The following is a 23,822-nucleotide window of genomic DNA, read 5'->3' as shown; positions in this document are numbered from 1 at the left end:
AAAAACAAATGCAAAATGAAGAAATGAGAGGAAGGAATAAATTCTGAGGTCATAGGGTTAGGAAAGTTTTGGTGGGGGCATGGTGCTTCCAAATTCCCTGTATCTGGGTACTATTCCTGCATGCCTATACCAATGTTCTGTGTTCAGCTAGAAGGTGCTTGAGGGTTTTGTTGACTACAGGTTTTGAGAGGATGCTCACAGCTCCCTGGACATGCAGCCTCTCCTCTCATGGAACTAGCCCCTGGAACGTATCTCTCAGGCTACATGCTAAACCAGAGGGGCAAACCCATAGAGCCAAAAGGGTCCTGCAGGGAGGCTGCCACCATTCAACACCAACATTATGCAATACTGCCAGGGCAGCCTCTTCCCAGCCTTAGCAAATGGGTAAATTTCAGTTCAACTCAGTAAGGTTTTGACTGCTCAGGAAACACAAGTACAGACAAGGAAGAACCCTTTAGGAGTTCATGGTCTAATACAATGAGGCTAGCAACATAGCAGAGGTGAGAACCAGGTTCCCTGTGTCACAGAGGAACAAGTGGTCTTCTCTGATTGGCAAAATCTGGGAAGCCTCCTAATGATTCAGCAACTTAACCCAGGTCATACAACCAGGAAGGAGCCAAGCAAGGGCTTCTCCCCAAGTCTGTCTGATTTCAAAGCCTCATCTCCTTTGATTGGATGGTCTCTGAATGCAACTGAGAATTGAGATGTTGTGGGAATAGAACCATCTGGTGCCTCTTAGCCAGGTTGGGAGGTGAAGAAAGAGATGAGAAATGGCACTTAAATGAAGAGAGTATAGAAATAAGACAGAAAGAGAAGAGGGAGGAAGGAAAGTACCAGAATGTAGTGGATTAGAGAACAGGCACTCAAATCTTGAACTTAATCAGCTCTATCACTTTTTACTGTGAACGTTGAGCAAGGTAGTTAACTTCTCTGTGCCTGAATTTCTTCAATTTTCTTTATCTTAAAATGGAGCTGCTGGTGGTACCTAAATTATTGGGTTATTACAAGTATTAAGTGAGATTATACATGTATTTAGAAGAGCACTTGGCAATTAGTGCTCAGTAAGTGTTTTTCTGTTGTTGTTTGTTTGTTTGTTTTGTTTCTCCCAGTACCCATCTTGAAAACCTACCAAGGCAAGTTATAAAAACCACTTTTGAGATCTGGTTACTTTATTTGCCTCTTTTAAAATCACTTCCTCCCTATAGTTGCAGTCAATTGATTATAGACAAAAGTGCCAAGACAATTCAATGGGAAAAAAATTGATTTTAAACAAATGGTGATAGGGCAATTGTATATCCACATGAAAAGAATGAAATTGGATCCCTGTCTTACACCGTATATAAAAAATTAAATAAAAATGGATCATAGATCTAAGTATAAGGGCTAAAACTATAAAGTTCTTGGAAGAAAACATATGTATAAATCTTTATGGCCTTGGGAGAGACAATGGTTTCTTAGATACAATACCGAAAGTACAAACAACAAAAGAAAAAACAGATAAAATGGACTTTAAAATGTAAAACTTTGGTGCTACAAATGACAACACAAAGAAAATAAAAGGACAACCTATAGAATGGGAGAAATAATCCATGCAAATTATTTATCTGATAAAAGATACATCTAGAACATTTAAAGAACTCTTATAATCCAATAATAAACAAAGACAGCAATTAAAGTAGCAAAGGAGTTGAATAGACTTTTCTCCAAAAAAGATATACAGATAGCCAATAAGCAGACAAAAAGATGCTTAACATTATTAACCATTAGGGAAATGCAAATTGAAATTACAATTAGATATCACTTCACACCTGCAAGGATGCCTATAACCAAAAGACATAATAACAAGTATTGGTAATGTGGGGAAATTGGAACCCTCATACATTGCTAGTGGAAATGAAAAATAGTACAGCCACTTTGGAAAACAATTTAGCAGTTCCTTAAACTACTAAACACAGAGCTACAACATGACCCAGCAATTCCACCAGTAGGTGTATTCCCAAGAAAAACCTGTGTAGATGAACACAGCAACATTATTCATAATAACCAAAAAGTAGAAACAGCCCAAATGTCCATCTACTGATGAATGGATAAATAAAATGTGGTATAGTCATACAGTGGACTATGATTTGTCCATAAAAGGAGTGATATATACTACAATGTGGTTGAACCTTGAAATTACTATGCTAAGTGAAAGAAGTCACAGAAGACCACATATTGTAACACTGTATTATTCTATTTTTACACAACGTCCAGAATGGGCAAATCTTACAGACAGAAAGAAGGTTAGCGAGTGACTAGGTCAGAGGAGGAGATGGTGAGAGTGGCTGATGGGTGCAGGGTTCCTTTTTGGGGTGATAAATATATTCTAAAGATAGATTGTGGTGATGGTTGCACACTCTGTGAATATGCTACAAATCACCAAGTCACTGTACATAGGGGAATTTAATGGCATATGAATTATATCTCAATAAAGATTTTTTAAATATCACTCCTTCTTATGCAGTTAACTATGAATATACAACATTCTCATTCATTTCTGCATTACTTTTAGGCTGATTATGTGGTCCCTGTGGAAGATGAAGATGAAAACTATATTCATCCCACAGAAGACAGTTCACCCCCATCTGAAAAAGGCAAGAGTTTATAGTTTTAAGCATCTGAAAACTTCTAGCAGTGAATAGAGGCATACAAGGCTATTTGGTAGCAAGCACTTAGGGGCTCAGAAATGATGGTGGCCAGGCCTCTCTCCTCTGTAGCTACAGCGTTTCCCTTCTTTGGCTGGTCAAGCAGAGGGCACACTGAGCAACCATCTCTGTGTTTTATAGCCTTACCCTTCATCCTCCATCCCCTTCCATGATTTAATACTCCCTTCTCAAATTATAAAAGCACGCAGGTTCTTTTCTTCAGCTCCTCACTTAGAATGGATTTCTCATAAAACCTAATACTCAGTGTCATGAACCACCATGTTGACCTTACAAATACTGCACCTAGGAACAATTTCTGCAGAGGACTGAAAAAAATGAGAGTAAAATAGGCTCTGCAGTCTAATTCTTTAAAATTTGATGCTATCTCATGAGAAACCTTGTAAATCCTTCACAAAATAACAAATATAGTTACAAACAAATTATCTTAAAAAGCCAGTGCCACATACCCTCAGATGAGACATGGAACAGGATATGATTACTCTGGATATAGTCGCTATGGAGAACATAATCCTGCATAAATGCTGCCTCTTCAAGTAACATTACTCATCTGATAAACCTGAGTCCAAGGGAGCAGTACTTAGTTTTTATGCTGCCATCATGGCAACCCTCTCTTGCACTCCCTAAATATCACCAAAAGCTTCCAGACCCACCAGAATTCCTGAATGCACCCACAACCATGAAACAATAAATATAAATTAAACACCTCCACCCCCACTCCAAAGAGTCCTACAAAATCCAAGAGAAATGGTATGTGTTTTGTGTGGCAGAGAGGGTGGGACTGATAATTTGGTCCCTTTACTCTTAGTTCAATACACATCCTCTGCTAAAAAACAAACGCTTTTATCTCCTAGATCCCCAGTTCGGCAAATGAAATTCCAAACCAGGATTCACTTTAATCGTTATTATATTCATTCTAAAAATGTTTTTTCTTCTGAGAAGGCTTTTTTTAATGGCTTGCAGGCTTAATAAGTGTGTCTCCCATTCTTTGCAAATTCTCTGACCCATTACTTCTACAAATGCATTTTTCCACAACTGTGAATCACCCTCAGTATCATATATATTGTATATACATATATGATACACATATATGTAATTTAAATATATATAAAATTTACATGATTGTGTGTTTCAGCTCCCATGGTGAATAGATCAACCAAGCCAAATAACTCCTCAAAGCCAGCCTCTCCTCCAGGGACAGCTTCAGGTAGAGTATATGATGATTTGGTGGTTTTGTTTTTGTTTTTTTATTGTGAAATGACTACGTGGGGAAGAGGTTAACCTATTCTAAATAAGGTAAACAACTTAAAGCAAATATTAAGAAATAATCCCTTTTATTTCCAAATTTCTTAACAAATGGTAACAGAGGTCTTCTCCTCATGCTCACCCACTGTCTAGGGGCACCTATGTGAGGGGGCTCCCATCCCCATGCCCCTGCGCCTCTATTAGACAAATCCTGGTTTTCATCCTACCTCTCTGGGCATTTTGCTGGCTCCTCCTCCTCTCCCCTGACTGAGGGTGTCTGCATGGTTCAGCCTCAGTCCTCTGCTCTTCTTTCAGAATATTATGGGGGTTAAGAGCTTGGGTTCTGAGCTGGGCAGACCTGGGATGGAAACCCAGTGCTCCCAGCTACCAGCTGTACCATGTGGGTCTGTACTTCACCTCTCCAAGCACATTTCCTCATCTGTAAATAGAGATAATAGCTTGTGCTCGGAAACTGGAGAATTCTGAAATTGGGAATGAGAAATTCTTAATGCAGTGCACAATACGTGGTCAGTAAAGAGTATTACTTTTCACTTCTTTCAAGTTTATCCATTCTGGCTTCACTTCTCTGGTCTTAGCTGATAACTCTCCAGTGTCCAACTTTGAACTGATTCCTTTTCAGAACACCTTGACCTTCCCTCTGCCTCAAGTTCAGTGCAACCATCACCGTTACCTTTGGGCATCCCTTTTCCTCTTTACATGTCAGCCTCCAGGCTACACGTCTCAGAGTGCCTGTGTTCTTTCCCAGTCCTGCTATTGCTTTCCCTGAATTTGCTCTTCCATTTTAGTTGCCCGCACCACAACCAGGCTTTCTGTCCTTTATTCCTTCATACCTTCTGTCTTAGAGAGTCCACTAGTCACACCCTTGCCCTTAGGCTATCTCCTCAGTCACAGAGATGAGCTTCTGATCCCCTCCAAATGTTGCCAGCTGCATCCCATTACAAAGTTAGTTTTTACCATGTCATTCATACTCAAATCTGGTGAAAACTGTGTGGTTCCTAGGTCTTTCCTATAGGGTTTGGCAAACCTAAGACAGAGGCCCACAGTGCTGGGTGGTGCCTGTATCCCACCCTATTACAGCACGGAGAGGTACAGGAGCCTCCTCTGCAGTGTTCCACTCCTTCTCGGCCCCACCCTGAACCCAACACACACACACACACACACACACACACACACACACACACACACATTTCCCCTTCTCTCAGACCCGAAGGCTGAACACCAAGACTGGGAGACTGACCTCTGCTTTCAGGGATATGCTCCTTGAGAGAAAATGAAAGAGTATTTATTTATTTATTTATTTAATTTTATTTTTTTGTCTTTTGTCTTTTTAGGGCCACACCTGTGGCACATGGAGGCTCCCAGGCTAGGGGTCCAATCGGAGCTGTTGCTGCTGGCTTACACCAGAACCACAGCAATGCTAGATCCGAGCTGTGTCTACAACCTACACCACAGCTCATGGCAATGCTAGATCCTTAACCCACTGAGCAAGGCCAGGGACCCAACCTGCAACCTCATGGTTCCTCGTCAGATTCGTTTCCACTGTGCCATGACGGGAACTCCAAGTATTTTTTAAAACTCTTCTCCCGGGCTCATTTTCTGGGCAATTGCTCACCCTCTTCACAAGTTCTTATTTTTCCTCCCTTTCAGAACCTGCAGGCTCTTTATACTTAGGGAGTAGAGGTCAGAGCCATCTTATCCAGCTCAACTTAACTTCTAGGAACAAATGTCACCAACCTAAAACGTCATGATGAGGTTGCTCTGGTCCCAAATGAAATGGAGACTCAATACATGGTAACTCAGGAGAAGGGCTGTTATTACTAGAATAGAAACTTTTCATTGAAATGGATAAATGAAAGATTATACCCTCCTTTAGAATAATAGTTTAATGCTCTTTGGTAGTTGCATCTTAAAATGCTCTTCTTGCCTTACATGAACCTCTTCTTCCTAAAATACAGCTAGTACTCCAATCAGCCTATTTTTCATGGGTCCTGCCTTTTGGTATTTGTCTGTGTTCTCACTTTTATGACACCAAATCCTACCCATCCTTCAAGGCCCCCCACTCCCCGCCTGCCAGGAAGCCTCCTACATGCCTCAGAGAGCTCTCCTTTGCCATAAGTGTCACCTACCTATACTCAGCCCATACCTATTCTCTAACTGCTCTGGGTCTCAGTCTACTCTCCCTAAGTATGTTGCACGCCCCTTGAAGACATTGCCTTAATATCAATGGCTTGGGAGGCCTTTCCTGACCCCACAGAGGGCTAGATCCCCTTGGTGTACACCCCTATAGTACCCTGCACTCCCCGTTCACCCCCTGATCCTTCCCAAGGTCTCTCTGTCTTTCCTATAAGACTCTCAGCTCCATGTCTTGCCCATAGTTGTCTCTTCAGGACCCAGACAGGACCTGGCTCAGAGCAGGTGATGAAATGGTAGATGGGTCAGTTGTTTGAGAAAGCAACTGAGTCCCCCAAGTCCAGTGCATTGCAGGCTGTTTAGCAGCATCCCTGGCCTCTGTCCACTAGATGCCAGTAGCACCCCCTGCCCAGGTAGTGATGGGCAAAGATGTCTCTAGTCACTGACTAACGTCCTTGGGGGAGGAGGACAAAATCACTCCCAGTTAAGAAGCACTGGTCTAAACAAACTGAAAGACTGAAGCTTATTGTGATTTACTTCTAAATGAGCATTTAGAAGAAGGTGGTGCAACCTCTGATTTGCAGCTTTTGTCAAAGAGGGTAGACAGGGCATGCATTTCTGAGCTTCCTCTAGGTAAAGAGCGTTTTTAAAGTATTCCACCTCCTTATTTCCTAACATAAAGGAGGAGTTTTGGAATTCAAAATTCCTTGCTAATATGTAAGTTGAATGTTACCTATAGCCCCAATTATAGTTGTTAAACCTCTTTATATATTTTGTGAGAGTTCGTGCAATGCATGAGAGTACGGAATGCTTCAGCTAGTATGCAAGCCCCACTAAGATAACAGGGTGTCTATAACAGGTAAAAGAGAATTAAATCCCAAGGACCTCCAAGGCCAACACCGGGATCATTAAGAGTAAGGAAACTTACCAACACTGTATGTAAAACTGAAAAGAGGATGATGCAAAAATATATGCGGTAGAAGGAAAAACTAAGGGTAAATTGTTTTCCTAGTTGAGAAACTTTGGTAAGCACCAGCTTGTGCAAGGGCTGTGCTGTTAAATCAAACATTAACATAATATTTTGCTCAATATAATCAAAACAAAGTTGATTTTTTCTTTATTATGCTTTTGGACACATCTCCCTCTGTCGCCTTCCAGTTTCTCCCTCCCAAATGCTTCCAACCAAGAATCTGGCTTTCCCAGGAAGCAATGATCCTGGCAGTGAGGAGGATACTAGGTCATCCTACCCTAGCCATGCCGCTGGGTCTGATTTCAGCCAGGATGGCAGAGAAGGGCAGCAGCCTACGAAGAGTCCTTCTCTCTCTTCCTGTGTTTTGCTAATCTTTCCCCACATAAGAAGGAAGCAGCAAGTGAATCTGATGTGTCAAATCATGCCTCAAAGTAACATGATGACATAATGACTGGGAAGGAAAGTGTCAGCCTGGACTTTCAACTCAAATGGCCTTGTTTGCCAACCTCAGCCCTGCCCTTAACCCCTCTGAGCCTCGGTTTGCTCCCTGTGACGTTATATGTGGTTTAGAGGTAGCACATGTGAAGGACCCTGCACAGTGCCCAGCACCTACAGATGCTGCAGTGGTTGGTAGCAAGACGATCAAATGAAAATAGCATTAATCCTCTTTCCTGAGATCCTTTATGAGTTATCATTTATATATCCTAAACCTCCCTCATTCTACATGCAGAATTCAATGTTTTTTGGTAAGTCACTGAACTTACAGAGTTTTGTAACCAGCACTACAATACAGTTTAGAAACTCTCCATGCTCCCCGCCCCCCAACTCCCAAAGAGCTTTTGTGCTCATTTGTGGTCACTGCTGTTCCCACCCTCAGCCCCAGCGCAACGCTGAGCTACTTCCTGTTGTTACAGAGAGGCCTTTTCCCAACATTCATATAGATGAAGTCATACAACATGTAGTCTTTTCCATCTGATTGCCTTCACTGAGCACAATGTTTTTGACCCTCAAATACTATCAATCGCTTTCTGACAACATTATTTTATATTTTTCTAGTTCTTTTACATATTCAAAGTTACTCTATTACCCGACCACGACGACTCTGAATTAGGTAACACGGGCAGAAGTGTCCCTGCTTCCCAGAGGGGAAAACTGAGTCCTGGTGGCTTCTAAGAGCCCACGCAGCCAGTTTGGTGGCAGAGAAATGACTAGAACCCTGTCTTCCTGATGCAAGACCAGCACTTGTACTGAACTCCACCAGCACAGAGGACAGCAGGCGTGCCCCTGCCCTCTCCTCTGACAGCAGAAGTTATTTACGAGGAGGGAAGGGGAAAGGAAGACGTTGGCCAACTGTTTGGAGATATGAAGGAAAGGGAAGCTTAGCAGAGAAAGCAGGCAGTAGATATGACAACAATAACATGCCCAGGCCAAGCAAGCCCTTGGCTTTTAAGGAGAGGAACCCCTGGGAGGAAATTCTAACTTAGACCTTCTTTCTACTTCCTTATTTTTCAGACAAGTTTTTTTTTTTTTCTCTTCCCTGAAACGTCACATCAACATCTATGAGTAGCCAAGGGTACTTTCACAGTATTGATCTTAAGTATCCAGAATTTGAAGAACAATATCAACTTGATACCATACCTAATGAAAGACATCATAGTAACATATTCGGATAACATTTCGATTTATCGTCACAAGAAATGTTAAAAACTGCAAATTTGTCTCTTTTTCAAAATGCCCTCTTTTTTTTTTTTTTGCATTTTAGGGCCGCACCTGCGGCACATGGTGGTTTCCGGCCTAGGGGTCCAGTCGGAGATGCAGCTACTGGCCGCACCATAGTTCACAGCAACGCTGGATCCTTAACCCACTGAGCAAAGCCAGGGATAGAACCTGCAACCTCACGGTTACAAGTCAGATTCGTTTCTGCTGCGCCACAACGGGAATGCCCCCCAAATGCTTTTTATTTTTTTTTTTTATTTTTTATTTTTTTAAGAGTTACATTTCTTTTTTTTTTTTTTTTTATTTTTTGTCGTTGTTGTTGTTGTTGTTGTTGCTATTTCTTGGGCCGCTCCCACGGCATATGGAGGTTCCCAGGCTAGGGGTTGAATCGGAGCTGTAGCCACCAGCCTACGCCAGAGCCACAGCAACGCAGGATCCCACCCGCGTCTGCAACCTACACCACAGCTCACGGCAACGCCGGATCGTTAACCCACTGAGCAAGGGCAGGGACCGAACCCGCAACCTCATGGTTCCTAGTCGGATTCGTTAACCACTGCGCCACGACGGGAACTCCCCAAATGCTTTTTAAAATCACATCTGGGGAGTTCACAGCGGCCCAAGAAATAGCAACAACAACAACAACAATAACAACAACAAAAGACAAAAAAATAATAAAATAAAAAAAAAATAAAATAAAATCATATCTGGGTCAGGTAACGTCTCAGTAGAAGTTACACTGGGGCCAGGGCTCATTCCTTTCTTTACCAGTTGCCATCCCTGAGTGCTTATGGAAGTTAGCCCCATGTAAAGACCATTTGTAGACAAAGAGTAGATGGGCTTTGAGTGAGAGCCTGAAGGCCTCTTCCAGTAAAGCCCATGAGAATGAACTTTATGATCTCTGTGTTTAAAACTGTTCAATGCCTTTTCCCCTTTTTTATGTTTGGAATAGGTGGTCCTGTCAGATGAGGTGGTGCGGGGGTGCATATGTCTTCTCTTGTTATAAATCCTGGGAGGGCGGGGGCCTCTGCCTACGTCTTCAGCTCTTCCACAGCCCCTAACATAGTGACTCCAAGTGCTTTTCATATACCAGTTTCTGAGTCGTTCTTGGTAATAGCTTATTATCTCAATGCTTACGTCTACGCTTTATCCTGCAAACTAAAACAATACAATCCACTGAGGGCAAGTCCATCAGTATAAATACTCTGTATTTACAGAGTATCCCCTTTATGTCCATTAGGAATTGAGGTTTTCTAAATGCAGTAGGTTCTTAATTAAAATATTTATTCTGTTCAGTTTAATTCAATAGAGAGCTTTGTCTCACTGAGTGGTAATGTCCAGGCAGGTGAGCATCAGCCAGAGGGGAGGCAGCTGGAGACATAAGCGGAAGTGACTTCGCTTCCAACCTCTCCCCTCCCAGGCTTGCTCCCCATCCCAGTAGCACATCTCCGTCTATCTCTCACCTTCCTCTCTCCTAACCATGGTCTGACTTCTATTTTTAGGTAGGGGAAGGGGAAATAGTGGACAAGTCCCTCAGTCCCTTCTATGACTTCAGAAGATGAGATTTGGGCAGTAGCTTGCCGCTTGTCTCAATCTGTCTATCTGTGCAATGGGCAGAGGCCCTGAGAAGTCAGAGGTGAATAAAAAAGGTCCCCCAAATGTGGGGTTAGGTGCATGAGCTGTGTAGGAATGAGCAGTATCCACAGGTGTGATCAGAAGTGGTGCGTCTGTACCTCCCTGTCCCTAGGCACCTCTGGTGTGCACGTTTGTGCAGTGTACATGGCTGCTCCCTCCCACAGGAACACTTGTGGGCTATCACTCAGACCACAGAATCAAGGGGCTCTGAATTTGTCCTACGGAGAAAAGGAGGAGGTCATTTAGCAATGTTAAGATGGCGTTTCTAATTAACATCGTAATTCTGACCTTATAAATTGGCATTTTAGATGCACGGTTTCATCACCTTTCCTACAGGTTTTCCTCAAAAAGCTTCAATGTAACTACCTATATATACTTAACTGAAAGTAACAAAAAAAGTGTGTGTATTTCTGAGCCTGCTAGAAAGGCCAGCTCATCCCCCCTCCCCACCATGGGTTTCATCATCCTTATGACCATCATCCCCGCATTCAGGACTAGGACTGACCTGTGTATATGTCATTCAGGACTAGGACTGACCTGTGTATATGTCTGTGCAGGTCGAAGCAGTGGGGCCTGGGACTCTAAGTCAACTTCATCACCGGCTGCGCCGTCCCCACTGCCCAGGGCCGGGTGAGTGCCAGTTGCAGAGAAGCAGCTCTGTGATTTGAGCGGCTGGTCTCCATCACTGCTCCATTCCTGTCTGGAATCCACAAAGAATCCTGCCTGAAAATCTGGGGGTGAGAGGGGGGTGTTTTTCAGCTGTTTCCACCCAGAAAAGCACACCTGCTCAAGCTCAGAGGCAGGTGGGCCTAATGTTACAATAGGTGTGTTCCTGAAGGGTATGGAAATGACACCCTACTGCCCTGCTCTTCTCCACACCCATGGCATGCTTCAAGGTGGACTAGGGCTGTCTCTGCTGACATCAAAAACTAGCAGTTTTTCCTCCCATAAACTTTTAGTTAAATCTCAAGCTCATTGACTTGTGTCCCACAAGAGAGGAGCTCCAGCATCTGAAGAATTCTGAGACCCATTAGCAGGTTTCAACCCTACTTTCTACTCCTCAGCTTCTTTTCAAGTAGTTAATGATTGATAAACAAATGTACACACTGAGCAGCAGGTATTGGGTGTTCAATCAAAGCCACACTCCCAAGGTTCCTTTCAAAATGAAGGTGAGAGAGCCATTCTTTCTCATTGACCATGGGAAAGCTTTGAAACTGTCGGGTGAGTACTGCAACGTGTTACTATTACAAACAGTGACCCCATGCTTTCATATTAGCTCAACAGGTTATTTTATTTATTTATTTAGTCTTTTTTTTTTTTTTTTTTTTGTCTTTTCTAGGGCCATCCGGGGCATATGGAGGCTCCCAGGCTAGGGGAGCTGTAGCCACTGGCCTACGCCACAGCCACAGCAACGCAGGATCCGAGCCACATCTGTGACCTACACCACAAGTCACGGCAACACCGGACCCTTAACCCACTGAGCAAGGCCAGGGATCAAACCCCCGCAACCTCATGGCTCCTAGTCAGATTCGTTAACCACTGCACCACGACGGGAACTCCCTCAACGGGTTATTTTAAAGGCACACTTAAATCTGTCCAAAGCTGGCCTGCATGGTTATAGTCTTAATTCTGCCTCTGGGTAAAACAAAGAAATTCTTAATTTCAGGAGTTTATTAGCAAAACTTGGCGTATTTCTCTATTGGCTCAGCTTTATCGCTTGGAGCAAGTTACTTGGTCTCCTAATCTCTAAAGTGTAATAAAAATACCCATTTTAAAAGGACACTGTGAGGTTTATGTGAAGAGTCTAACCCAGTGCTAAGCATCTTAGAAGCACTTGGGAATTGTTAGTATTCTTTCCCCAATCTTCCAACTCTCAGCCAAAACAAAGCAAGACAAAGAGACAGAGACAGACAATCAGGCGGTATTTAAAATAAACACAGAAGAGAATTATAAAACCTTAGCAATATTAGAGTCCAATCTGTACTGAACTAAGACAAGCCACCAAGTTAGCTCAGGCAAGCACCTTCAGGACCACAGATCACAGTAGCTTTCAAACTTGTATAGGTCGGTCTTGTTTATCTGTTTGGAATGAAATTCTAGGCAGACATCTAGGAGAGAATAGTGACCTGGCATGGGGAGGTCAAACCTCACATCTTCCCCCTCCCTCCCCAGACAGGAGCCCTTGGGTGCCACTGAGGGAAGAGAGGGTTCTGCATACACACTTTGAAAACACGGATTCTGGTCCTTGTTTCACAGATGAGGAAATTAAAGCTCAGACTGGCCCTCACAGCCGAGAGAAAGAGACCTGAGGTCACAGAGTAATTAGTAACAGAACTGGAACAAGAGCTCAGTTATCCAGACTCCCTGGCAACTGGCACTCCTGTTTATCCTTGTTAACCCCTTGTCCATCTGTTAGCGGCCCCTATCTGAGGCTTTGGAGGATTGTGGCTAAATCCTACTTCCATTCCTCTCTGCCCTTCAGGGATGGTCTTCCTACACAGCCATATCACTTTCATTATTCTAGCTTAAATTTGAGAGTAAAATGATAAGTAGTCGGCTCCTCTTTATCTTTGTTGTGTTTTAACAAAGCCAATCTCTTTTTATCCCCCAGGAAAAAACCAGCTATGCAACTGAAGACAGTAAGTTAGTTTTGTATTTAAATGTTTCATGTTTCCCTGCAATGTTTATTCTTATCCATTTATTTAAAGTTGACAATGCTCCCAGCCAAAGTGAACACAGTATTCCTGCTGCTGCCCAGACAGTCCAAGACAAACTTGGAATCTTCTATTAGGCAGGGAAGATGCTGCAGGGGAAGGTCTCATCCTCACTGACCCTGGTGGCTTCACTCAATGCGAGTAGCTGCAGAGGCCAGACTCCCTGCCCCGCATGACCTCAGCCTTCTCCATAGGAGGCCCTGTGTCTGCTTCTCACCCACTGGCCTGGGAGCTAATGATTGACAACTGTGTATTAGGCATTCACACAGGCCTGACTATGCTCAGATTCTGGCTGGAACACAAGGAACCTGGGCCAGTCCACTCACTATTTGAGGAAGCCCACCTTGACCTGGTACTCACACTGTAGCTTGACATTTATAATCACTTACAAACACGGAGATGGTAGGGCCCTGAGACCAAAGCCAGATGCCCCATTTCCACAGCTGCTGCTGGGGGTCATGGTATCCGCCAACCCTGCTGACACAGTGGGGAGGTCCCCACACCAAGACAACACTGCTCCCTCCCTGACACACTTCCAGTCTATTGTCACTTAATGCAAAGCTTGGGGACTATGTGTTTTTAACTGTTATTCTTGTGGTTGAAAGAATACACCAAAGAAATGCTCCCCCAAATATTTATTTTAATGATATTGCTTTGACTTTTATTTCCGTATACCACTGCATTGAAGATCCTTGCCTTATTTTTTATAGACTCCAGTTGCCTCTCAACAGAATGCCTCAAGTGTTTGTGAAGGTAAATCTATATTATTCTGATGGATGAGCATGTCCTCCAAAGTTACTCTGATAACATACTTATATACACATGTATTTTTTAAATTTCTTTCATTATTTATAAGGCAATTTTAAATATACAACAGTTTTCTAAACAAAACAGCCTTTACTCTGCCATGAGTAGTGAGTAGCAAAGTTGATCATGACCTGAACTTACTGGGCCTGCATCTTTGGGGCCGGCTACTGTCTATACGCCCCAAACCTGCCTATTTGTAGACAGATATGACTTGCCAGAAACAGTGCCATAGCCTTACACAGGTATGAAGACTTATTTAGAGCCATTCACAAATATTGTAACTAATAGCTTAGTTAAGATAATGAAATTTTTAAAAAAATCTGTCAGAACAAGTTCTGGTGCTAAGTTTTGAAAATAGTTTCCTGAGTTCAAACACCTATCTTCTTAGTATATCTTCAATTGCTTCCCTTCCTTTGTTTTATCATAACCTAAAAATATTACATATACTTTTTATTAGAACTTTTCCTTTGGGAAAAAAAATTATTTGAAAAGTATTGGGGAAAAAAAACAGAAAGAAGTGAGACACGTCTATAATTTCAACACTTAAAATGCTATATAGAAGTTAAAGTCCTGCACCTACACTTGAAGATAATCTTAAAAGCTCACTGTTTGCCTGAGTTAAATTAAAATGGGCACACCTGGTCTGATGATGGATGATAGACATTTTCTGACTGGATCACAGCTCACCTGTCTGCTTTGACTGCTCTTATGGATTTTTTACATTGTTTTCCATATCTTTCCCCCAGGCTGTTTCTGAGGTACCACTCCTTTCCTGCTGTCTTGCTTTCTTCTGCCTTTCTTTTGATACTGTTGCCTTGCTGTCCTTCCATTCCTTATAGTTTTCCATGCATGTTGAACAGGGAGCTTGGAGTGATAGTGGAGCCTTAGGGTGAGCCTCTGCAGGAAATAAGTACAACCCTATGCAAACTGCATGGCTTCAAGAGCTTCCAAAAGCAGAAGAGAAAGTGCTCGTGGCATGCCTCATGCAACTCCGGTGTCCTCATTCCCAAGGGGCTCCCATTGCAGAAGTATGGCATGTCCCCTCTCATTTTCTCATTTCAAAAGCAAAGGCAATGGGCATCCAAACCCAAAGCGGGCAAGCAGCCTCCTCTGGCCTAGAAAGGAAGCCCCCTGGAGGACATGGGCAAAAGCAGGTGTGGCCAAAGCTCATCAGACCACAGGGGCCTAATGGTTCACTGTTTCTCCTGAAATTACCGAGTAGTAAAGTCATGAACAAAACATCTCACATGGTAGCTTGAAGTAACTTGCCACAAACTTGAAACACAACCTTCAGAGGTTCAAGCTTCTGAATTTGTGTCATGAGAAACCCTGAAGTCTATCTTATCATTTATTTGACCCTCTAAAGTTTTTATTACTTTTCTTTTGGTTCTCATAATGGAGATTAATAATTTTCAACCCTTCTTCCATGCAGGAGACATACTTTTGGATATGTCCAGATTTTAACACACCCTAGACCAAATGTGAGGAAGAATAAAACATTACAATAATTTACATTTGCATTTATTAGTGGTTCAGCATATGGGCTTCACTATGAGCTTCACTTCTTAGGTTTCAGGTTATGTCCATTTCCCTGTGTACTAACTGTACCCTCACCCCTTCCTCTCTTACTCAGGAAAACATAGTGAAATGCAAATGAGATTTATCAGTATTATAGGGATAACCTTGAATTTGCTCAAGAAGTTTCTGCAAGAGTACATCATTCGCAACTCTGATATTTTACCTCTTACCAGTAAGAAATTACTTGTGCCACACCTTATGACTAACGAAGACACACCAAAGTGTTGTAACACCTGTGTGGAGGCCACACAGAAAGCAGGGGTGTCTAAAATGTGCTTATCTCCTGGTTCTCACCTATAATCACACACTTAAAGCTCCAGGAGCCACAGGTTCCATCTCTGTGTTTGTACATTGCCAGGAGTGAATGCAGAGGTGGTAGGGTATGCTTGTTACACCACTAGGAGGCCTGGTCTTATAGACACACCACTAGATTGACAGGTCACAAAGGAATGACATCCTGGTGAAGGACATGCTCATGGGACCAAAATCTGGTTCTTCTCAGTTGATGTTGCTGAGTTTGGGCATAAGGACAGGCATTGCACTCGAATTCTAAAATGATACTTTTCTTAATGCAGAAAGACCTATACCTGCCGAACGCCACCGAGGATCTAGTCACAGGCAAGAAAATATGCAGTCACCAGTGTTTCCTCCTGCCCAGAAGTAAGCATCCTTCCCTTTAAAAATAAGTTTCCTTAATGCCTGCATTTTTACAATGCACAGGGACACTGACCTTGTAGTGTTGGGTAAACATCTGATTTTTCATTGCTTCATAATTAAATTTTAAAAGTGTTTAAGTGGGTAACGACTTTAAAAGAACTGCTTAGAATCACAAAGGCTTACCTAACATTGGGGTTAATTATTGGATTTAACTAAAATCTAACACTGGACAAGATTCCTCCTTTTAAAAACCTAAAGAATTTTTCTTATCTTGAAGGTTTTGGTGCCTCTTCTAGCTTTAGATATATTTTATCAATCATTCATGTTGATGCAAACAAGAAGTAAAACATATCTTCTGCTTTGCCCTTTAATTAATCTGAAATTCTTCCTTTCAGACCAATCCATCAAAAACCCATTCCTCTGCCAAGTAAGTACAATGAAGGCATGGAGCACAGTATCAGGTATTGGCTAAGGCTGGATCTTCATGTCTGAGCCACCCAGGGTTCCAGAGTAGCACTGCCTCTTTCAGCTGCACAGTCTTCCTAGCCTCTCTAGTTTACTTCCTCATCTGTAAAGTGGGGCCAAGAATATTTATTTCATAGAGCTGTTTTGAAAAGTAAATAGATTTGGTATTTTTTACTCTTTTCTTTTTTCATGCTGATTGAATATTTTACTGGTCATACTAGTCATCTTTTATTTATTTAATTTCCCCCCCCAAATCAATACAACTATTTTCAAGATAAGATGATAAAGTCAAAGAACATGTACTTGCTATCTAGATGGTGTTCAAGAAATTATAGTTATTTAAATTAAATCTAAAATATGTTTTAATAATCATAAAACATATTTACCAAGATATCCTGAAGAGAAGATCTGGCAAATTCTGGATAATTTTCCCAAGGCAAATAATACTCTAAAAAGATATGAAGTCAGGTTCACAGAACATAACTGTCCAAATGTTGATTTGCTTTCTACTCAATGTAGGGAAAAAAAGAAAACACAAAACAAAACCCTACCTTATTTGGAAAATATTCCAAAATAATCCAGACTTGATAAATTTAAATAAAGAGAATAATCGTTGTATACCAAAAAAAGTGTGTTTATATAAACATAAATCTGTTTCTTAGGTTTAATGGCCACCCCATGGCATGTGGAGTTCCCGGGCCAGGGATCAGATTTGAGCTGTGGTTGTGATCTATACCACAAGGTGCAGCAATATCAGATTCTTAGTCTACTATGTTGGGCCAGGGATCAAACCTGTGCCCCAGTGCTCCAGAGACGCAGCTAATCCCGTTGCACCACAGCAGGAACTCTTAATTGAAATTTTGATACATATTAAATAAATGAAACAAAATATAAATTTTCTAAAATTCTGAATACAAAGTGAAATGGTATAGCTATAGAAAGTTTTTTTTATTACATAAAGCTTTACTATACCTTTTATTGTATGACAATCCAAGTCATTCCTTCAGTTAACAAATACTTAACGACCATCTGTACCCATGTGTCAGTCACTATTCTAGACACAAGGGATACAGCAGCAAATGAAAGAGTCCCTTCCCTTATGGAGCTTCTATTCCACTGGAAGAGATAGGAAAAATAAACAACTAAGTAAATCATACAATATCAGGTAAATTCTACAGTGCTATAAAAAAAAATAATAATAAAGCAAGGAGTTCCTGCTGTGGCACAGCGGAAACAAATCTAACCAGAAACCATGAGGTTGCAGGATCCATCTCTGGCCTCGTTCAGTGGGTTAAGGATCCCGCGTTGCTGTGAGCTATGGTGTAGGCTGCAGACGTGGCTCAGATCTGGCATTGCTGTGGCTGTGGTTTAGGCCGGTGGCAACAGCTCCGATTAGACCCCTAGCCTGGGAACCTCCACATGCAGCAGGTGTGGCCCTAAAAAAGACAAAAGACAAATAAATAATAAAAATAAAGCAAGGTGGCAGGGGGTGGGACAGGGGAATAGAGGCAGCGAGGGCTGCGGTGGCTGGGGAAAACCTCATCTGTAAAATGGGCTCCAATGGCTGCCCCCATAAAAAGCAGAGGTGCGTGTATGTGTGGACAAAATGAGCTAAGATGTAGAAACAGGACTGTTACATACTCAGGGATCAGAAACTGTCAGTCTTGACCTCTCCCAACCTCACTGACTGTGGAAACCACTAACCACCTTGTGCTATGTGCCTTGGGAGAGCCTGACCACCTGCCCTCTTTTGCTGCTCCCACCCAGAAATACTGTCCCCAATTGCTGGGACACATCCTTCCTTCATAACCAAGCTTGCTGGGACCACCAAGCTCTCACTGCTCCCTCCTGTTAACGGCAGTGGCTGTCACCTTGGAACATCCAAGGCACTTTCATCTGAAGCACTTGGTTCATCTAAGCCTGTTACTCCCGCAGATTTCCCCTCCTAAGAAAGGATGATTCTACTTGCTCTGATCAAAACCCTTAGAGTCACCCATGACTCCTTGCTTGCTTTCTTCACACACCTTCCAGCTGTTCCTTCAAAATACAGTTGGAACCCAATCACTCTTGCTGCTTCCATTGTCACCATCAACTCCAAGCCACTATCATTTTCTGCCTGGGCTTGCAACACTGAACTGGTCTCTCTGCCCTTGCCCCCTTCTATTAACAGCCTTAGAGCCAGAGTGAGCTTGTTAAGATAGGCAGGTCACATTACTTTGTTTAAATCCTCCGAAAAGCTTCCCATATCATGGTCATTAAAGCTTGAGTCATCCTAAATGTCCACTGGGTCCAACAAACCTGGTGCCTTCATTACCTCCTGACTTCATCCCTTATTCATTTCCCCTTTTCTCACTGCACTCCAGGCACACTGGCCCCCTCTCTATTCCTCAAATGTGCCTGGCCCTTGAATTCACTCTTATCTGTACCTGGAACATTCTTTCCGGAGATATCCACATAGCTCCTCCCTCTCTACCTTAAAGATCTTACCCAAGTGTCAACTCCTTAAAGCCATCCTGACTAGCCTATTTAAACACACTACTTGCCACTGACCCTCTGTTTTTCTTCATTGCACTTATGACTATTTAAATATATATATAAACATATTTCATATATATATATAAACATATTTCATATATATATATATATATATAAACATGTCTTTATTGCTTATCTCACTGCATTAAAATTTAAGCTCCAGGAGGGAAGGGCATTTTGCTGTTTTGTTGACTGCTATATATTCCCAATGCCTTCATCACCGAGAGGAACAAAATAATGAAGGAATGTCATAGCTAAATGATTACTCCACTTCATGTGTCTCCACATTTAGAATGAAAACCCCTTGAAGGGAGTATCCCTTGTGGCTCAGCAGTAACAAACCTGACTAGTAACCACGAGGACGCAAGTTCGATCTCTAGCCTCATTCAGTGGATTAAGGATCCAAAATTGCCATGAGCTGTAGTGTATGTAGGTCACAAACTTGGCTCAGATCCTGCATTGCTGTGGCTGTGGTGTAGGACGGCAGCTGCAGCTCCAATTAGACCCCTAGCCTGGGAACCTCTGTATGCCAGGGGTGCAGCTCTAAAAAGGCAAATAAAAACAAAAATAAAAACAAAAACTCTTGAGGGAGTTTATCCTTAATGCAGCAATTCTCAATTGTTTTGATTCCGGGACTATTCTAACACTCCTAAAATCATTGCATACCCAAAGAACTTTGGTTTATGTGTTTTTTTCCTAATGATATTTAATGTATTAATTAAAACGTTTAAAATACATCAATCCATTTCAAAAATATTAAACTCATTATATGTTTATATAAATAACATATTTTTATGAAAAAATAACAATATTTCCCAAACAAAAAATTGAGTAGGAAGAGTGGCATTGTTTTACATTTTAAAAATCTCTTTAATGCCTGGAGTAACAGAGACAGCTGAATTCTCGTATCTGCTTCTACATTCAATCTGTTGCAATATGTTCCACTGGTTGGAGTACATGAGAAAAATTGGGTTTCACAGAGATGTATTTAGAAAAGAACTTGCAACCCCTCTGAAAGAATCTTGGGCATTCCCAGGCTTCTCAGACCACACTTTGAGGACCATTGGTCTTAAGGATTTTCTGGTGTGTGTGTGTGATTTTTTTAAGTGTGATTTTATCAGTGTGTGTGTTCCTTGCAGCACCCAGCACAGTGTTGAGGTATGGGCATAGTAATTGCTTAAAATATAATAGGATCCACTGATTTTTCACATCCCTTTCAGGATTTCCAGAAGGGGGAAGCCCAACCGTGGATGGCCCATTACCTAGCTTTCCATCTAATTCCAATTTATCAGAACAGGTATGAAGTGAACTCATTGTTATCAATAAACTGCAGAAAAGCATTTCTTCTTATAAGAGAGTTTTTGGAGTTGAAGCTTAGGAACAAATTCTATTTTAAGTCAATTTGTGAGTTGTCATTTGCTGATGGATACAGAACACATTTTTCTCCCAATTGTTAAAACCTTGCTCCATTTATGCCAATTTGTATTCTGGATGCCCTAAATAACAACTGGTGTTTCTTCAAAGCTAGCAAAGAAGTGTGTAGTTTTATTGTTCTTCCTCTCACATAGATTCTATTTAAACTATGTAATTTTCTTAGAATAGATCTGTGGAGGCATGTGATATTAAAACACATAAAACAGCACAGTTTAAAAAAAGACAGAGAAAAGACTCTGTGTGCCCTTGGACAGGTCTCTCTAAGCTTTCTCAAAAGTAAAACTGGGATGATAGCATGTATTCATCTTGCCTTCAAAGTAGTTACAAGAATCAAATAAGACAGTATTTGTAAAAACATTTTGGAAATTATAAAACACTCCATGAAACAGCAACAATAAGATCACGATAGAAAGGGAGATTATAACTTGTTTAGGAGAAAGGAATAAATGGTTTAGGAATCTAGCAGGATTTAGTTCTTATGTTCAAGTACTAAGTCTAGCCCCTAAGCCCAAATGGAGGAAAAGTCAATTACATAATCTTCGTGGTTGATCAAAAAAGCATAAAACTCATTTTCAGATTACTGGCCCAAATGTAGTTAGGCCTTTTTGATAATGTAAAATGGGACTTCATTTCTAATGCTCAGTGTCACCAAAGGACCATCTTATGCTTAACAATGCCCTCTATTTCACAGGAAGCTGATGTTCACTGTAAACCATGGTATGCTGGTGCCTGCGATCGGAAGTCAGCTGAAGAGGCTTTATACAAATCAAACAAGGTCTGACCATTTTAAAATCTCATATTCTGCCCTCAGCCTATATAGGCACAGCTGTCATCCCAATAATATGCTAATTAAATAATTGCAACAATTATGGATGCAGGGATCTTTTTTCTTTACTTATTACTCAAGAGGAACTGCTATCCCCTCTTCTCTTTCAAACACCTCCCTCTTTCTTTGTTCCTCTATCTTACTGCTGTTTGTACTTTCATTACATGGTTCCATAGTCTCCACTGTTCTCCAAATAGTGGAAGAGAAGAAGGCTTTGGGAGAGACTTCTGTAAGGCTTGGTGCTACATGAGATCTATCCAGAAGTGAGAAGTAACAGGCTATTTTGGATCAATGCTTGGGATAAAAGATTGGGATCAAGATGGCAAAAAGTACTTGGAAGTAAATTGTTGGGAGAGTCTAAGCTAATCATATAGGAACACTAGGAACAGTTTACACAATTCAAGATTAAAGTGCCATTTTTCTTTCTCTTTCTCTTTTATCCTCCCATTTTTTTCCACTGGCACCCTGCCTTGTCAGAATATACTGTTTTCTGCCACCCCTGTTTTAGTCCAAGCTCTGCAATGAAATATATTAAGTGCTTTCCATCAGTCCTGTTGCTGGCTTCCTCACTTATCTTTTTGTTTGGTGAAACTTACCAAAGTAGATGTTCAGGAAGGATGGTGCTTCACAATCCAAGATTAAAGTGTCATTGTTCTTTCTCTTTTATCTTCCCAATTATTCCCTGAATTCTTCTTGCACATTCAAAACTGTTTTTCATAGCTTGATACGTGGAGGAAATCTCGGCTGGATATAAAATCCTTGGCTTAAGTTTTTAAAAGTGTTGTTTCACACTGGATGGCCTTGTTCCATACAATGCTTTTGAGAACTGTGATGCTAATGTTCTTTCCCTTATTCATAAGTTGATACTTTAATTGGAAGGCTCTGCAGATTTTTTTCTTTTAAAAGTCTATCATTTTTACCAGATTAGGTCTCTGAATAAATTTCCAGGTCAATGTTTCCAGGTAAATGGAAACCCTTTCAATATGCAGATCTAAGTTTTCTCTTATTTCTAAAACATTTTCTTAAATTGTAATCTTAAAGAGTATTTCTGTTTTATTATCTTTTTAAGGATTCAAATTACATACATTTTAGACCTTTTGTTTTTTTTTGGTCTTTCTTTCAATCCAACCACACTACCACACTGACCCTACTGTACTTAAAAACAAAAACCAAAAAACTTTTTCTCTTTCTTGGTTGTTTCAATGCCTTCCTTCAGTCATTTATTAAGTCTTCATTTAAGGCTATTGTCCCTTGGGCATCTTGTAATTCTTTCTTCATTTCTGAGATAGGTTTGTTTTCCTCTTCAATTTCCTTCCCATGGTGTGATCAACACTTATTGCATTTTTTCCTGTTTTTGTCCATTTTTGTTCATAATTTTTGAATTTATGATTCCAGAATATTTATAAGATATTTAGTTTATTTTGGAATTTTTTTCCTACTTCAACATAAGTTTTTGGAGAGAATTTTTTTTTGGGGGGGTCTTTTTGCCATTTTCTTGGGCCGCTCCCACAGCACATGGAGGTTCCCAGGCTAGGGGTCTAATCAGAGCTGTAGCCGCCAGCCTACACCAGAGCCACAGCAATGCGGGATCCTTAACCCACTGAGCAAGGCCAGGGATTGAACCCACAACCTCATGGTTCCTAGTCAGATTTGTTAACCACAGAGCCACGATGGGAACTCCGGAGAGAAAATTTTTATCAGCTGAAATGTTTGGATTCCCAATGTCTGCTTTCTTCTTATAGTACTTTTGAATGGAAATGGTTTGATAGGTTTTTTTTTCAGACATAGGCAACTTGTGAACATGGTTACTAGTTCAACAGTGCCCTTTAGGTTTGATCTTAATATGTCGCTTCACACATTTCTAGATCCTAAAAACAAAATGTCTTACTTAGTGCATCAAAAAGCTAGCATTGACCTTATTCAGAATTTTCTATATATATTTTACTGAAGTATTTTCTTAGAGAATAATAAAAAAGTTCTAATCAATAATAAAAATCATATAGCTAAATAATTACCTTTTGAATGTAATACAGGTATCTTTCATCAACTGATTTCTAACCTATGGAAATACAAGAAACACTAATCATAATTATTCTTTCTTTTAATAAACAGGATGGATCATTTCTTATTCGGAAAAGCTCTGGCCATGATTCCAAACAGCCATATACACTAGTTGTATTTTTTAATAAGCGAGTATATAATATCCCTGTGAGATTTATTGAAGCAACAAAACAGTATGCTTTGGGCAGAAAGAAAAACGGTGAAGAGGTCAGTAATTTCTCTTCTAATCCAACTCTATGACTCTGTTTTGAGCACAATGCCATATTGTATTGGGTGCTAGAGATGAGAAGAAAGGATACAAGAGTACCTGGTCCAAGGTGTGCACACTT

The 23,822-nt window shown here is 41.1% G+C and overlaps 1 protein-coding gene across 1 annotated transcript in view; it reads left to right on the top strand.

Annotated features, from left to right (window-relative positions):
- The window catches only part of BLNK (B-cell linker), an 84,945-nt gene that overhangs the window by 54,066 nt on the left and 7,057 nt on the right, over positions 1-23,822 (top strand). The window contains exons 7-16 of the mRNA XM_001928233.5: positions 2,552-2,633; positions 3,838-3,909; positions 10,974-11,046; positions 13,028-13,055; positions 13,841-13,883; positions 16,091-16,175; positions 16,568-16,599; positions 20,393-20,469; positions 21,298-21,381; positions 23,545-23,700. Of these exons, the coding sequence (XP_001928268.1) occupies positions 2,552-2,633; positions 3,838-3,909; positions 10,974-11,046; positions 13,028-13,055; positions 13,841-13,883; positions 16,091-16,175; positions 16,568-16,599; positions 20,393-20,469; positions 21,298-21,381; positions 23,545-23,700 (732 nt within the window). The remainder of the gene's footprint in view (positions 1-2,551; positions 2,634-3,837; positions 3,910-10,973; positions 11,047-13,027; positions 13,056-13,840; positions 13,884-16,090; positions 16,176-16,567; positions 16,600-20,392; positions 20,470-21,297; positions 21,382-23,544; positions 23,701-23,822) is intronic.

The sequence above is a fragment of the Sus scrofa genome, chromosome 14, assembly GCF_000003025.6.
Source record: "Sus scrofa isolate TJ Tabasco breed Duroc chromosome 14, Sscrofa11.1, whole genome shotgun sequence".
Lineage (NCBI taxonomy): Eukaryota > Metazoa > Chordata > Mammalia > Artiodactyla > Suidae > Sus > Sus scrofa.
Note: the sequence above shows the minus strand (reverse complement) of the source record. Positions and strands in the feature narration are given on the sequence as shown.